This window comes from Theobroma cacao, chromosome 4, assembly GCF_000208745.1.
Source record: "Theobroma cacao cultivar B97-61/B2 chromosome 4, Criollo_cocoa_genome_V2, whole genome shotgun sequence".
Classification (NCBI taxonomy): domain Eukaryota; kingdom Viridiplantae; phylum Streptophyta; class Magnoliopsida; order Malvales; family Malvaceae; genus Theobroma; species Theobroma cacao.
The window spans coordinates 23,104,599-23,121,142 of NC_030853.1; the positions used below are offsets into that span (position 1 = coordinate 23,104,599).

General features: G+C 35.6%; 2 protein-coding genes and 2 pseudogenes across 2 annotated transcripts; 1 reads left to right on the forward strand and 3 right to left on the reverse strand.

Annotated features, from left to right (window-relative positions):
• Positions 528-1,574, forward strand: LOC18602255. Its single transcript, XM_007033517.2, has one exon. The coding sequence runs from the start codon at positions 658-660 to the stop codon at positions 1,216-1,218; it is 561 nt and encodes a 186-aa protein (XP_007033579.2). The 5' UTR covers positions 528-657; the 3' UTR covers positions 1,219-1,574.
• LOC18602256 lies at positions 4,007-8,283 on the reverse strand (annotated as a pseudogene).
• Positions 9,087-12,800, reverse strand: LOC18602258 (annotated as a pseudogene).
• On the reverse strand, positions 11,471-14,636 carry LOC18602259 (reticuline oxidase-like protein). Its single transcript, XM_007033522.2, has 2 exons — positions 12,073-14,636; positions 11,471-11,966 (listed from the first exon to the last, which is right to left on the reverse strand). Exon 1 carries the CDS (start codon positions 14,525-14,527, stop codon positions 12,908-12,910), a length of 1,620 nt encoding a protein of 539 aa, XP_007033584.2. The 5' UTR covers positions 14,528-14,636; the 3' UTR covers positions 11,471-11,966; positions 12,073-12,907.

Below are 16,544 nucleotides of genomic sequence, written 5' to 3' on the forward strand. Positions count from 1 at the left end.
AAAGGGCCGCTTCTTCGTTAAAAGAAAATCAACATTATTCTCAATTAAGTGTTGTTTGATATTTAAATGACTTTTTCTTAACGTTTTCAATTTATTTTAGACAAAATACCTCATCATAAGAGTTCACGGTTTTTTCGATTTTTGGTATAAAATTACATGTGCATACGATACTTATTTCATACTTTAAAACCCAAAAATTTGCGTTAGACTACTATCTCCAATTCTGAAATTCTACAGGTTTACACAAGTTATTTAATATTGTGCAGTCACATTTAAACCATTATTAAAAGCCTGGGTGATAAAACATTCTGGATTGTGCCCGGCCAAGTAGAGTTAAAAGATAGGCCTAGGCAGGTGAAGTAGTAAAAGATGGTGACATCAAAATGGAGAAAGTATATTAAGTCATTAAAAGCTTTGGTAAGGGAGGGATGCCACTTTTGACACAAATCTTTAAATTAAAAATCAATGGCATTGCATGTGTAGCAGTAAATATAATAATATGACTTTGATCAGTACTGCTGGTCCTGCTCTTATAATATAAACCTCAAAAGTATACAGAGCTAGCATAAAGCCTAAAGCTTATAATTTCCTCTGGGATTCTCTCTCTCCATCTCCTCACTCACTGAAACCCAAAACACCATAAACACTCATCCAAAGATGTTTAGCACAAGCCCTGATCATCCCCAGAAGAGTACTCTCCAAATTAAGCAGGATGACAAGTTCTTTTCCAGGCTTTTATCCAAGGAAAACTCCGTGGCCAATCCTTCTTTCAGGGTCTACTATGGTGGAGTCTCTGGTGCTGTCCCCTTCATGTGGGAATCTCAGCCTGGTACCCCAAAATATACATTCTCCGATGCATCTCTTCCTCCTCTCACTCCTCCTCCGTCTTATTACTCCAAGTCCTGCTCTAAACCCATCAAGAAGCACTCAAGATCTAGTCTCATGCACGCATTGTTTCTGAAGATGATCAGTTTGAAGAAAATCGCTGTCACTTCATCACCTTCTTCATCATCTTTATCATCTTCGTGGTTCTCGTTGTCGTCTTCGTCTATGTCTTATCAGAGTAGGAATCGATTTTCAACCCCGGATTCATCGTTTGACTCGAGAGGAGATGGTGAAGAAGCAGCAGCCATTGGATCACCAACTTCAACTCTGTGTTTTGCCATTGGAAGGGGGAGTATTGATAAGCTTCGTGGATGCTACGGCTGGAGAACGTAAAGCCTTGTTATCAGCTTTTGGCCACGGATCTAGCCAAGATATAGATTTTCTGAATGAGAATCTCTCTCACGTTCGTGATGATTTACTTTGTAATCATATCTAGGTATCTTAGTTCTTCTACGGTGCTTAAGCTGCCAAAACGCCCAAAACTGTTGAATGCTATGGTAGCAAATCATGTAGTTTTCCAGGAAAAAAAAAAAAGACAGTTGGGTTTTTCTCAGATGTATCTTTCTGTAATCACCACCGAGCTTCTTCACCTGTTAATTCTTTTTTTTCCTCTCTCTCTCTTCTCCTGTTAAATACTTCTTTTCCCTCTTTTGTTAATAATACTACTACAATTACTATCTGCATGTAAAGAGTAATCAGCCCAAAGATGTACCTGTGGCTAAATTTGGCAAAAGTAGAAACTTATGAAATCTAATTTAGTAAGTCCCGTTTCAAGGAAAACACTCCCACTAAACTCCTTTCATGATCATAAGTAGCCTCATTATGTTTATGGAGCAGAGAGAGAGCTCCAGTTACCCTCATAATCATCATTACCCTCGTTACATAATTATGTTGGTCAACAACTGCATTTTCCGATAGCTAGGTTGTCTCTCTAGCTTTCTTCCCCGATCAGTCAGAATCACTTTGTGAGTAAGCATGGATTGAATTCATGATTGTGAAGGAGAGAGAATTTTACTTGCAGGAGTAAAACTTGCTTGGCTGAGCTGCTTGAAGTTTCAACGAAAGAATCATTAATTGGTAAATATGAAGATAAACAGTCTTTGTTTAAAGCATAGGGTTTGGCTGTATTAATTGATCCATGCATATATGCTTAAGGGCAGCTTACTACTAGACAAAGGAATATTGGAGCCTTAGCTCTTACTTTCTATTCAACAATGGGTTTTGACAGTTTTTATCTCACTTTTCTTTGGATGTATTAGTGCCGTACCCTACATTTACCTACACCCCCAAGCATTATCAATGAGAAATAGCACTCCTTGAAAGGATACTAAAGATTTTGTTACAGAGTTTACTTGCGTTTGAAAAGAACATAATCTTGGTGATGCAATGGGTGGTTGATTGCGCAGATCTCTCCTCCTCTCTCTCTCTCTCCTTGTATGACTATTTATTACATAGAGGAAAGATGGATACAAGTTCCTATCTTGATATTTAATTTGGGTTTCTGCTCTTTTTGGAATCTTTCGGCACTGCCTTCTACTAGAGTGTAGAAATTTTGTCGCATTTGGAAAGGAGGAATCCTCATGTTCGTTTCTAATTAGTCTGTAGGCACATAAATTTTTCCACCAACTTCAACCTTTTCATCCATATATGCACATTTCTTATGTGTATAAACAGTCAATCACCATCCGTTGCATTCCCTTCTTTCATTTCACACTTGCCTAAAACAATATTAGGTCCAAAATAGATTGGGGAAACCTAGCTTTTACGTCCACTAGAAAACAACCGTAACCTGCCAAGCTAAGGAAAGAGCCACAATGAACTTAAGCAAAGAATGTTTTAAGGATAAGGATGGTTTGCCTATATATATATATATATATATTATCAACTCTTTATAGACTAAAAGCTCATGTATTGAAGTCGATAGAGAGAGCCTCTTTTCATTGTAAGACAATTAGACTTGAATAAGATGTAAGACAATATGGTATGGCAAATTAAAGTGTGTCCATTACATTGATAATCTTTGTGGAAAGAGTAGGGGCTTCCTTTTGTGACTGTATCTAAAGAAGTCAGCAAACACAAAAGACTATCCAAAGAAGATGAGAACAAAGAAAAATGTACTTAAAGATATCTCATTCCTAGGCCTTTCATTCAAAGCTAACAAAAGACAAAGTAAATAAACGGAGCCCAGAACAACCAACACTTATTCTTTACGCCAAGTTGTCGGCAGTTTAGCAGCTAGTGACCCGGGCTTGTCCACGGCTGATGTTTCCATCTGAGGGTGGGCCATTATCTGTGTCGGATATTTTACACAGAAATTTCTGCTTGTTCGGCTGCTATACCTAGAATCCATTTTTGTACTGGCTATATGGCCTTTTCTAATCAAGTTCAACAGTGTACCTAGCTATCTTCAGAAGCAGCTAATATCATCAATATTGGAACTTTCATCGATTCAAGGCTGCTACAAAGCTCGCAGAGCTAGCGTGGCGTAGTACAAACAGCAACCTCTGATCATTTTTTCTATTTTGTTTTTCTTGAGAAGGCTAAAAGGGAATTTGGTATTCAAGGTGGAGGATTAAAACTTATTCTCAAACTAAAACCTCTCTTATGTTCAAGACTGATAGTTCGAAACCTTAGGTGAAAGCATTTTTAGTATCATGATTATATTGTTTTGAATCATGAATGCCTCATGCTTTCAAAGCAAACAATAGTATTTAGAGTACATAGATAAGGCAAAGGAGAAGAAACAAGTTCGACAAATTCGTTACTAAATTGTTTCTCAATCTTTTGATTAACAACTTAAGTATGACGATTTAATTCCTTGGTGTTTCACTACCAATGGCTCCAATTTTAGCAATGTGCATATTTTAGGAGTTTATTGCATTTCCTTTAGGGTAAATAGCATTTCCTTTAGGGTAAATAGCATCTCCTCTTATAATTAAATAAGATGTAATAAAACTTTCAACATATACTAGAGCGTAAACCGTGCGTTGCACTTGGAAAAAGTTTATATTTATATGAAAAATAATGAAAATAACATTCATATTACTGGTATTCATATGCTATAAAGTTCCAATTTCCCACATCATATGCTATAAATTCGTTTCCCTAACACTTCTGGAGATTATTTAATGCAAGGAAATTAGTTTTATTATCAAGGGAAGTTAAGCAGCTGTCAGTATTTTTTGTTTGAAAGGCAGTTTTAGCATCAGCGCTAGTATGCCATCCATAGTCTCAAATCTTTTTGTTTAAGACTTTTGTTGGCATCAACCTTCAGACGAAAGTGTAAATTTACACATCAATCTGCTCAAATAGACTTCGACAGAGACTTATCCTATCCTGGTTTGTCCAAGAGAAACTTCAAAGTATAAGAAACTAACCTAAACTCTTGGAGACAACCATGATGCGATAAAAAATATACACAAAAATAGCAGGATTCAGATTCTGCTAACCATATATCTTGTCAGTATTAACCTTCTATGCGCAGACTGTATGTAATATCTTGCCATCCTGATCAAATGCAGTGACTTCATGAATAGCACTTGCTAAATAATCAACATTCTTTGTAGTCACTCCGGCCATGCTGCCATTTGCCATATGAATAAAGTTTGGATCAGGTCGTATTACTACCATATCTGGCTACTGTTACATGCTCTAAATCTTCAAGAATTAAACCAATGATGACATGATAACTATACCTTATGCGTCCATCATATGTCATGTATACATGAAATTCCTTCGCAAGCCGATCCACCTCATCAGGAGTTAAGCCCGAAAAACAAAACATTCCAACCTGCAATTTTGAATATTTGATGACTTCAAATGCAAAATACATGTGACTAACTGTTGAAATACATTTTTGTCTACACTTGAAACAGCACCAAGGAAACATCTAATTCCATTACTGACCTGGTTAGTTATGGGTTGCCAATTGAGGGGAGAACCTAATTTCTCAAGAGCTTCCTTTAGAGTAGCTCTCATTCTTTGAACACGAGTTGCCATGTCCTTATAACATGTAGATATGATTAAAAGGTGCATCAGACCAATTGTCCTAATACATGTAATAATGAAAATTGAAGTAAAGAGAGAGTGGAACAGGAAAGAGAAACTTGAAAAATATACCTTCACCTCTTTGAGCCAAATGGCTTTAATGTCTGGATCACTCAAGATTTTGGAGACTGCTAGCATTCCATGAATAGGTGGACTGCCATATATTGTGCTAGCAATCTGCTGAAGCTGGCTCTTGATCGCAACTGCTTGGATTTTGTCATCACAGAGAAGACTGAAACAATCATTAATTGCAGGTAAGATCACTGAAGAACAAAAAGGACACAAGAGAATACAAAATCATTGTTGAAAACTTAAGCCCTTGTAATGTACAATTCATTACCATTGATATATTTGGTTAGAATAAGCATCAACTGCCTTCTTTATTTATTAATTAGCAGACATGTTACAGCTTCTCTTGATTAATAGTAGTATACTCATACATGCTTATAAGCACCAGCAAATCAGAATCTACAATCTCAAGATTGACTAGGATGAATACATATCAGTAGTGAGCCCTAATTTCTAATCAATTGAATCTCAGCATGATGATCTTTGGACTGTAATGAGTGGTCTCTATATGGAAACAAAGCACATTTGAAGCCAATGGTACTCAGAGTATTAAAACACAGATAGAGAAAGACAAGCACATGCTGTGTATGAAGTTTAAGAAGTAAAATTATATACATCCAACTATAAACAAAAATGAAGAACATTTGTTGACCTGAGACAACCCACTCGGTGCCCATACAATGCCATGTTCTTTGCAAAAGATTGGGCACAACCTATTAGATGGCCATCGTCAAGGAAAATTCTAATTGCTCTGGCATCCCTCTCTAGATCTCCACTTGCAAAACCTTGATAAGCCATGTCAAAGAAGGGAAAATGGTTCTTTACCTAAAAATGAGTCAAGGAAAAATTATAAAAGCAGTAATGATATAAGAGAAAAATATTTCAAAGTAATATAACTGTCGCCATTACCTTGAACAGAGATGAGATTTCTTGCCACTGCTCATCACTAGGGTCAACCCCGGTAGGGTTATGGGCACAAGGATGAAGTAAGAAGAAAGAACCATTGGGTGCATTCTACAAGAACCATCAAATAAAGTAAAATAAAAGCAGTCAATAATTGATTTCAGGTCATGGTTGAGACATTTAACAGTATTTCACAGATCTAGCATCCAAGTATGCAATATTGTAGTGTTGCATAGAATCCAAGCTTGTGGCAGCAAAAATGAAAACGTGTATGCACATCTAGTAACTTTGTTCCAGGTCTGGTGGAACTAAAATATTTAACTTCATGTCCATTTAGACGTGCATTAAGCATTTAACATAGTCTTAACTTCTTCATTGCATGTGAATATGTTTTGAATATGTATATATGTAGGTCAGCAAGTCACTTGCAATGCTCTGGAGAAATTCATAGGAAAAGAAAAAAATTTCTCAGGGTAGCCCTTTTATACTTGACTGGAAAAGGTTCGTCTCTGAGTTTGCTGGAATCATACATAGGTGAGAAACATGCCAATGTGTGACTGATTGATGGTTTTATCAATGTATTTGGCATATTTTTGCGGAAAATATATTATAATTGCCCTGGAGTCCATTTGGGGATGGGGAAGGAGGTGGATCATTATACCTTAACATCATCCATGAGTGCCACAAAGTTTAAACCCTTGGAATCAGGATGGTAGTAGTGAAAGGTTCTTATTGGAACTTGAGCATCTCTCCAAATGTTGTGGTGACTGCAGAATGGGAGTAAAGTATGGTTTAACCACAGGTACAGGGGGAGAACCATGGGAAGCAAAGGGACTTAAACCACAAATAACTTTTGCATAATTCTGTTTGTAATAAACCATGAGAAATGAGAAATAATAAGATAACTTACTTGGACCAAGTGGGATCAGGCATATATATCCTTGAATCAGGGTAGAATCGTCTTTGGAACTCAGCAAATAAACGACATGCACCAGTTCCAGAGAGAGCCTGAACTCCGGCAAACCTCCCTTCTTTTATAACATCCGAATCCTCTCCATAAACCAATTTTGCACTCTCCTCAACCAATTTTGAGCTAATTGCAGCACATGTTGACTCCCTGCAAATACATCTCAGAAGATTAGAAGACGTATAAAGACAATGAACTCATACTTTTCTGCCAAATGGTAAGAAAAGAATTTAAACAAATTTAGGATGAAGAGCAAGTTTACCAACAATAAATTAGCAAGAACAGTTCAAGAAAGGGTAGGAAGCCTTTTACTGTCAATATAGGCTTTGAAACCGAAGGTCAAGAAATTCAGGATATTTTCTAACAAAAGAACTGGAATTTTCAAACACTTAATGAGCTCAATCCGAAATGTACAAAAGGAAAAAAAGTTACTATATCAAAATCTCATTGCTAATGCAGCTTCGAACAGATGCATCAGATACTGAAGTCAAGGGCATTCAGCAAAATTTGGCACCATTTCAATTTATTATAGAGATACCAATAAAAAATGAGCACTTACATGACTATATCTGATAGGAAAGAACTAAAATTTTATTTAAGTCTCTAACATATGCGAATTAAATGAATGAGTAAAAAGAATTAATTATTTTATTTCAAGATTTAAGATGATAAGGCAGAGTAACCTTTTACATTTAAGTTCTAATGGAATTAAATCAAATATTGGGAAAAGAAAAAAAAAAAGAAAACAAACTAAGAAACATGATGAAAATGAAACTCACAAGAAATTGGTAGCCGCAATCTTGCCTTCCGCTTCTCTAACGCATTGAAGCACTACGGGTTTCCCATCATCATCCCTGTATGCTCCCTGAAAACTCCCAGAGTTTTTCTTATTACTCCTACTAAATCTTTCTATAATGTCAAAAGGAGGACAAGAACAAGAATTACCACTCCAAGATTAATCTTGTAAGGACAAGGGTCAGCAAGAAAAGCCTCGGTGACAGCATTGATGGGGTCCTTAGGAGCTGGAGTGACATGGTCCCACCATGACCGCCGAAGGGCCCTGACCCTGGTGGAAGTTGACATTCCTCTTCTCAGATATCTCCACATAATCATCATCAAGAATTGCGAAAAGCTGCCGCTGCTTTGGTTTTGTTGTGTTGAGGTAACTCCGAGTTGGCTTTAAATATACGAAGATGATGGACTTTTTGAAAGAAAGAAAAACAACGGTGTTCTTCCTCTTCCATGGTTTTATGTTTTGTTAAAAAAGAGGGGAGCATTTGTCTCTGTTTTTTCAGTGGGCTTTCTGTTTTGTTCGTTGGTTTTCTCTTTTAGTGTTTCCTTTCTCCCGCTGTGGCCAACAGAATTGCTTAAACAGGTGCGAGTCTGACTCTTCCTTTTGACCGCCACTAAGACTTCTTTGTTTTCCTAATTTCTCGAGGAAAAAGAGTCAAAAGAAAAATAACATATTTTAATTGTGCTGTTGATACCCTAGGAGCCCACTTGAAATTTGAGATACAGCCTCCAAATGGGCTGTCGGCTGCTGTGAAATGCCCTGTGAGGCTGATGGACTCTTCATCAATTACTTACAAGTACTTTGATTAATTAACTTGGTTCGAAGATCACAATTTTATATTCTGTAATTTAAATTTTATTAAATTACAATTTATGGATATTTATGCTTATCAACGTATCCTATAAATCCTAATTTCAATCACTTATTCTACTTTGCTTTGTGTTCTTCTTTGCACCATGAATATATATATATACAATTTAGGACTTGAGAAAGATTGTCTTGTCTTAAGTACTGATTTCTTCTTCTACCATAGCTCATGTATTTATCATAGTAATGTAAACAGGGCTGAACATGAACATGCACATAAAACTAATGCATACCATATACTGAGTAGGCCTCACGATGACGCCATTGATGCAGGACTTTGGCATTCTCTAACTCTGGAAATCATGCTTTAATTGTATCTAATGTCCAGGGAAAAAGAATTGTGGATAAGAGAGAGCAAAAAGCAGAAACTCATCTACACTCTTTAGCTTTTCTTTTTTGGGGAAATATAAACATGATCAGCCACGATCGAAATAATTTGAATTAAACTAATTTCGGCAAATAAAACTATAATATTATTTAGTTATGCCGAACCAACTAACCAGCTTCAGCATACCTCTAATATTAATAATAGTGAGATTATATAAGGAGACACAATAAATAAAATCAAGAGTTTTTTCTACACTTGAACTGAACAATTGTGAACTGGATACAACGAATCAAACAATTCTTTTAAGGTCCATATAAGAGTTAAGACCTCTTATTCAACAACAAATACAATGATTACCAATGCTTAATTTAAGAAAAAAATATTGATGAGAAATTGGAGTTGGAGAGCAACAGAGCACAGCAGCTTCATCAGTTTACCTTCCTGCAGTTGACACGAATTTGTCCTTGCTTTCCGGTTAAGGGCTTAATGTTCCCCGTCTTAATCATAGACTTAGCAAAATCATCCCAGAAAGCATCGGGGTTCAAGCTGTAAAACTTTACAAGTTTATCAGTTGAGCCACCGTTGAAAACTGCCTGATCTGAGGTGAGCAGTCCCCTCTTCTTCACCAAGTTTTTGAAGTATGCAGTGTCAAAGTGTGCAGGCGTTGGGTCAAAAGGAGCGAGGTTAGTGTTGCCTCCGACACGTGGCAAGTTGCTCTACGCTCTTTAGCAAAGGCCGGGTCAATGTTTGTGGCATTGTAAATTCTGTTCCTAAAGATAGAACATCGTAACAGCCCAATGGTGTGGCCACCAGAGAGAGCTACAAGATCTCTTTGGTTCAAGCCCTGATTCTTGAAGTTGTTGATCAATGCAGGGAGGCCCATGGATGCAGATGGAAGTAAACTGTCTGCTAAGGCCCTGCTAGCTGTGGTCGAATCTCTCCTACCCAAACGAACCTTCCATGACGGGCCTCCTAGCTGCAACCGTGGCAAGTTTTATTAGAAATGCATGTAACGAGGAACATTCACCTCTTTTTGCAGTTTGAGAGACACTGGGATGCTAAAATTATAAATGACGTTAAACTCTGTAAACTTTTTTCAAAAACATACGAAACGAGTATAATGGCAGGCAGCAAAAGGTTGAAATTTGTATTTCAATCCTCACATAAAAATGTTAAGAATGAGCTCTCAAAGTTAACGGTACACATCAGAAGAAAAATTAAATATCGGCTTACTCGCTTTTCATGAAAAGGAAATTTTTTTAAAAATTTCCTTTTGTTTTTATTTTTAATTTTTGATTATTTGTTTTTATTTTGAATTCATTTTTTTATTTTTATTTACTTTTTTATTTTAAATTTACGAAACAAATAAAAATAAAAACATTAATCAAATGAAATCAAAGAAAATTATTTAATTTAAATTAGAAATTAAAATTGAATTACATATGAACACTATCACAAAAAAAAAAAAAAACCCTATTCACAGTGATTTTACGCTTATCAATAAAATATATGAACAAATTAATTCGTGAATTTTTCTCGGTTTTATAGTAACCCGATATTGACCTAGGCGTTTGAACCGGTTTTGTCCGATGGTTAAAAAATTATATTAAATCAGAGTCGTCCATATGATGATAGCTGTGTTTGAGCCTTGGCCTCAAAGAAGAACTGAGAGTTCATAACATACGTCAAGCGTAAGAAAAATTAATTATATAACTACATATTATATTGTATTTAAAAATTAAATATATATGTGATTCAACTATTAATTCAATAGTTGAACCATTGATCCAATGACTCGATATCTTCTTCGAGCTACTTTTTAAGTCATTTTTGATTATTATGTTTTCTTATTCATTTCTCATATGAGTTTAAATACGATGATACAATATATTGACATAGCATTGATTTTACACATTTTAAGTTAATTATATGTGAACTTTATAAATATATAAATTTGAAATTTTATAAATGATTGAAAAATAAATATACATAAATTTTAATATTTTTTGAGAGATAAACCAAACTTTGAACTCATGAAAGGCATAGCAAAGGGCTTAAAGACTAGTTGAACTTAAATGCCTAAGCTGATGAGTTATTTGGATTGTCCACACATATATACCACGTTGATTCCATTTTCAATTTACGGTTGATATCGCATATATATTTGAACTTAAACAAATCTCTTCTTTTATTTATGAGATGTGATTAGCTATTCCTTAACAAGCAACCTGTTCTATTTTTTCAGCTACTTATGGACACCCATAGGTTATTGAGAATTTAGGTAAAGAATCAAATCATAAAAATAAAAAAAAAATGGGCTAATAAGAATATATTATTAATTTTTGAAAATTTTTTTGCAAGCAGAGCTTTTGGTCCCGCATCATTTTAAACTCTATTTTAAGCCTATTTTTTCTTTCTCCTAAAAAAGGAGTATATAAGGTAGGAACATAGTAATAAGAATCTCATACAACCAATCATTTTCATTTGCTTTGTTTCTAGAAAAGAATATTAAGCTTTTTTTTTTTTTGAAAGGTGTATTTTTTTGATCTCAACACCAACGTGTCATTTCAACTCTTATGCTTGTTTGCAAAAGACTCTCGTGGCATAAAGGTTGGTGGGGGAAACAAAAACTGTACATTTTCGCAAGGGGCCTGCTACTCAATATATAGACAAGTAGCTTCCCAGGACAAAACATCAAGACACAAATCTACACATAGAGGAGCAATTAGCTCTGCTCTACAGCCAAAGAAAGGCAGCCCGCACAAAGATAGCTGTACCGCATAAACACAAACTACAAGCGTCAAAAAGAACAGCTCGGACCAGCAAAAGAAGAAGCACCCCAAGAGACACCTAAGGAATCAAGGATGTCAAGCCAGCACATCAAAGAGCTGCAGTCACATGCCTCCTCAAATATGGAGAGCTTCACACCAAATCCAGCAGAGACAGAAGAAGAAAGCAAGACACTCCAACAACACCAGGCACAAAGGATCATCACAACCTTAACCTTCAGCACACACCGCCGACTTGGAAACTAGGCGGTGAGCACAAGAGACTGAGAATCCCCAGCAGCACACAAGTGGAACATAAAACATTGTCGAACTTCAACACTAGCAATCAAAACAGGGACATCACAAAGAAGGGACATCTCAGAACATACAGCTACACGAAAATGTTTCAAGACTTCCAGGCATTGATCAAAGAAGAGAAGCAAACCAGCGGAGCCAACTTTGTTCCGTCCGTTTGCGAGTGGAGAAAAGAAAGCAGGAAGCACATACAAGAAGCCAGGCAAAACAACAGCTGGACCTGGCAAAGCAGAAAACGAATCCCAGCTGAGCTGCTGAGCACCTATAGTCCAAGAGACATTAGAAGAAGAACCAAGAGAGTCCAAAACAGTGAAGAGCCAGAAATTCTCTTACAACCAAAGAATGAGACAACAAAGTGAGTCCTGTTGTCTCCCGCAAGTCACCATCAACATAGAACACTCAACAAAGAGACTCCCAAGGACTCTTTACACTCAAATAAACATTTTTTTTTTGAAAAGTGAGTTTTATTGAAAGCGCCAAAGCATGAATGCCAGTACAAGTCTTAAACCTATTTGGTGAAAGACTCCCCTTGGCATAAGAACAGCTTTGGAAACGAGAAAAGGTGTACATAAACAACAAAAGATCTGCTTATGAGCTTATCACTCCTAAGGAACCTAAACTTCACAGCCCCAAAGGCAAAGCCTGAAATACCAGAACAAAAAAGTTCCAAAAACAAAAAGCAGGACATATAAATCCTTGGTCATCCAAGTCCAAGATCAGAAACAAGTTCGAAGAATCTTACAGCGGCTTCACAAAATCCGGCTAATCAAAAGCCTTAGCAGTCAAGCAGCTCCAGGAGCCAGAATCAGCAAAGCAGCCAGAAGCAGCAGACTTTGGCTGCTGAAATAAGCAATGCATTATATATCTTACCTAGATTTTTGCTTCATGACAAGTTGTACATACTATATTTCAACAGAGAATTAAGAGATTATAGTAATTGCTAATAAAAAAGTTAGTATCTGTTATCATTGATCATCCCTATTCTCTTGATGTGGAAGAACAGGGATGCTCTGTTCATTTCTAAAGAAATTACTAGGATCAACCTTACTCTTAATCTGCACCAACCTCTCGAAATTACCCTTAAAATACCTGATCCCATAAACTCTTCCCTCCGAGTAGACAGGCTTTCCATTGTAGCTGGTACCCAAGTCAACATCTCTGTAGTTGAGATATGCTTCCCTTGGGTTCTTGGACACGAAAGGAGTCATGTAATCGTAAAGCTTCCTTGTCAAACCTAAGTGATGATTTGCTGCTTCAATCCCCGATTCATTCCAATTTGCTAAATACTGAATCTTCCATAGGTTTCCTGCTCTGTGGGGGAATGGAATTTTTGTTGATGGAATTTCAGCCATCTTTCCACCATAAGGATTAAAGAACATTTTTGGCACCTGCAGTTCAATCATTGTCTTCCAAATCCCCTCCAAACCAGCCTTGGGAATTGGTTCTTTCACATAATCTGATTTCCTCTTCAAGGAAACCAATGTTTGAGGAGTTCGATCCAGCAAAACACCGATCTTCGTCTCGATGGGTATGTTGGCCCAAAAAAGGACGGATCGAATCCAGCTAGTCTCAACGCAATCAGATTTACTTAAACCCAACTTGGGAAACCTCTCATTCATGATGGAAAGGAGTGTATCAGAATCTCCAAGAAACAAGGAAATGAATGAAGCCCTTACTGTCTTTTCACCACTTTGACTGCGATTTACGACATCCAAGGCAAGTCTGATGAAGAGCTCGTCAGGCAGCTTATCTGCAACATGTTGCCATTGGTCAACAATGTCCGTCGCATTTTCTTCCAGTGTTTTTTCAACCTGAAACGAAGTGACTTTTTGCGGAACACGAACCAACATAATTTTATATGCAAGAATGACACCGAAGCTCGCTCCTCCTCCTCCTCTGATGGCCCAAAAAAGATCTTCACCCATAGATTTTCTGTCATGAAGTCTACCATCAGCATCAATAAACTGTGCATCGATAATGTTATCGGCAGAAACGCCGTACTTTCTCATCATATTACCATAGCCAGCTCCACTTAAGTGACCGCCGACACCAACTGTGGGGCAAACACCAGCTGGGAAGCCATGAATATTGCTCCTCTCAGCAATTCTGTAATAAACTTCACCAAGAGTTGCTCCTGTCTGAACCCAAGCAGTCTCATTTCCTATATCTACATCGACAGATCGAAGATTGAACATGTCTAGGATAAAGAATGGAACACTAGATACATAAGATAACCCCTCGTAGTCATGGCCTCCACTCCGAATTTTCATCTGAAAATCTTGCTTTTTGGCACAAAGGACGGCAGCTTGGATATGGGATTCGTGCGATGCAGTGAGAATAAGGAATGGCTTTGGGGTCGAGGTCTCATTGAATCGAAGGTTTCTAATGTAAGATTCCAAAACAGATGAATATGAGGAGGACTGAGGAGTGTAGATTGCTGCAGAGATGGGATGGGAACGGAGAGAATTCTCTAAGAGACATTGAAGAAATGATTCCTGAGGTAAATCTAAAGTTGCCCTCCATAAAATAGATAGGAGAATGGTAGAAAGGGTTGTAACAACAACCACTGGACTTAAAATTCCCATATTCTCTTGGTTAATGTGATTGTTTAAGCAAGTATATATATGAAAAATGTTTACGTTCTTCAGTTTCGATGGAGATCATCAGGAATTCAGGTTAAGCAATAACCGGCCTTTGATAAATTTTATTGCATTCTCATAAAAATATTTGGCATTTAACCACATTTTTAAAGAATTCTTCACTACTTCACATATAAAATATTCTAAAGGTAACATTCTTATATTAACAAGTAATGAATTGGAGCATTTAGTAAAATATGTAAAAATTAAAAAAAAAATAAGATGAGAGTTTAGAAAAAAAAAATTCTCAAGATGGGAATTGTTGGTGACTTGGTCTGATGATGAGAGAACACATAAAAACAACAAAGGACTGGATGGGAACACGGCTCGGTCAGGAAGGACAGACAATGGACCGAAGGCCGGGCAACTTGCGCCATCATGTATTTGGAGGTCTCGATGTGCGAGTAACACCTGAATTGTATGTCATTACAATAAATTTGACTTGATAATAAATTTTTAAAAATATTTTTATAAATTTAATTTTATTATATAAATTTTTAGATATATTATAAATAAAATATAATGATAGAAATTACAAACACTAATAAAAATTTTATTTTTTTATATTACTACTAAATGTGAAAAAAATAAAAATAAAATTTAAATAATTATATTTTTTAAAATTTTACTATAAAAAAATATCACTTCAAAAAATATGATTAAAATTGAATTTTTTTTGTAACATGTGCTGAAATTGCATGGCTTATCCTTGGCATGCCTTTTGATTTTGTATTGATCTGATTGACTGAAAAGGTGGGTAAGGCACTGATTCATGGAAGTGATCAGGTGTGATTGGTTTTTTTTATGTTTGAGCACTGATACGAGGCAAATGAAATGGAGATTTTTTAGGTGATAGGAGGACAAGGGAGAAAGGTGTGAGTGGGCAAAGATTCCATGGAAGCTGTGGTGGGAGTGATTGAATCAATCAATTCAAAGGGATTATGAACCCAAATTATTATTTTTCCATTTGATTAGATTGTCGAGTGTCTTACAAAGAGAAACAAACAAGAAAAATCAAAATTCACTTTTAACTTTCAAACACTCTTCTCTCTTCATAAATACACTTTCGTCTTTTTTTTTCTTTATTTATCTTTTCAAAATGTCTCAAAATAAAATCAATTTTTTCAAATACATAATATTTTTACTTTTTTACATTATAAATGTATTTTTTATGATTTTTTTATTTTTCATATTAAAAAGTATTAGATATTTAAATTATAAAAAAACTTTCAAATTTTAATATAAAATGCATTAAATTCAAATTTTCTATCGTTCTGAAAATAAAAAAAGACAAAAACAAAAACAAACAGAGTATTTATCTATATACTAGCATATTATTATTAGTTTTACCCTTATGCTAGCTTATTAAACTTCAAAATTCTAGCATTTGAGTATTTGGATTAATTAATAAATATAATATTTTATGTATTCTAAAAATTGAATTCAAATATTTTTATTTTTTTAAAATAAAAACTAATTAATGATTGAGGAACCTCCTTTCTATTAAAATTTAATAGTAATCGTTAAATGTTTAATTTGGTACTATTTTATTTGCTTGATGTGACATCGCACCTTAAAAAGATTTTGGAATGTACAACGAATCACTAAGGGTAATGATCGATGTGGACATAGTGTCAGTCCATTTCGTGCGGGAAGGAAAACTTGTTCCCCAGTTCTTGTCCTATTCACCAGCAAGTATCGCGTGGTTTAATTAAATAAATAAAAAATATCTTTTAGGCTAATCTGATTACTTCAAAAACTCTTCACTTAGGTTGTGTATTGTATTAGGATTGTTCTCAATATTTTTTAGAATTTAACTAGAGAGAATGACATCCTCATCGTTTGTAGATGTACTTTCAAAATGAAAGGTTGTATCCATAATTACTTGATTATGTGATTATTGAAAAAATATCTCTATTACAAAAGTTATGTTTTATAAATTAAAAGTTGTGCATGCCTAAAG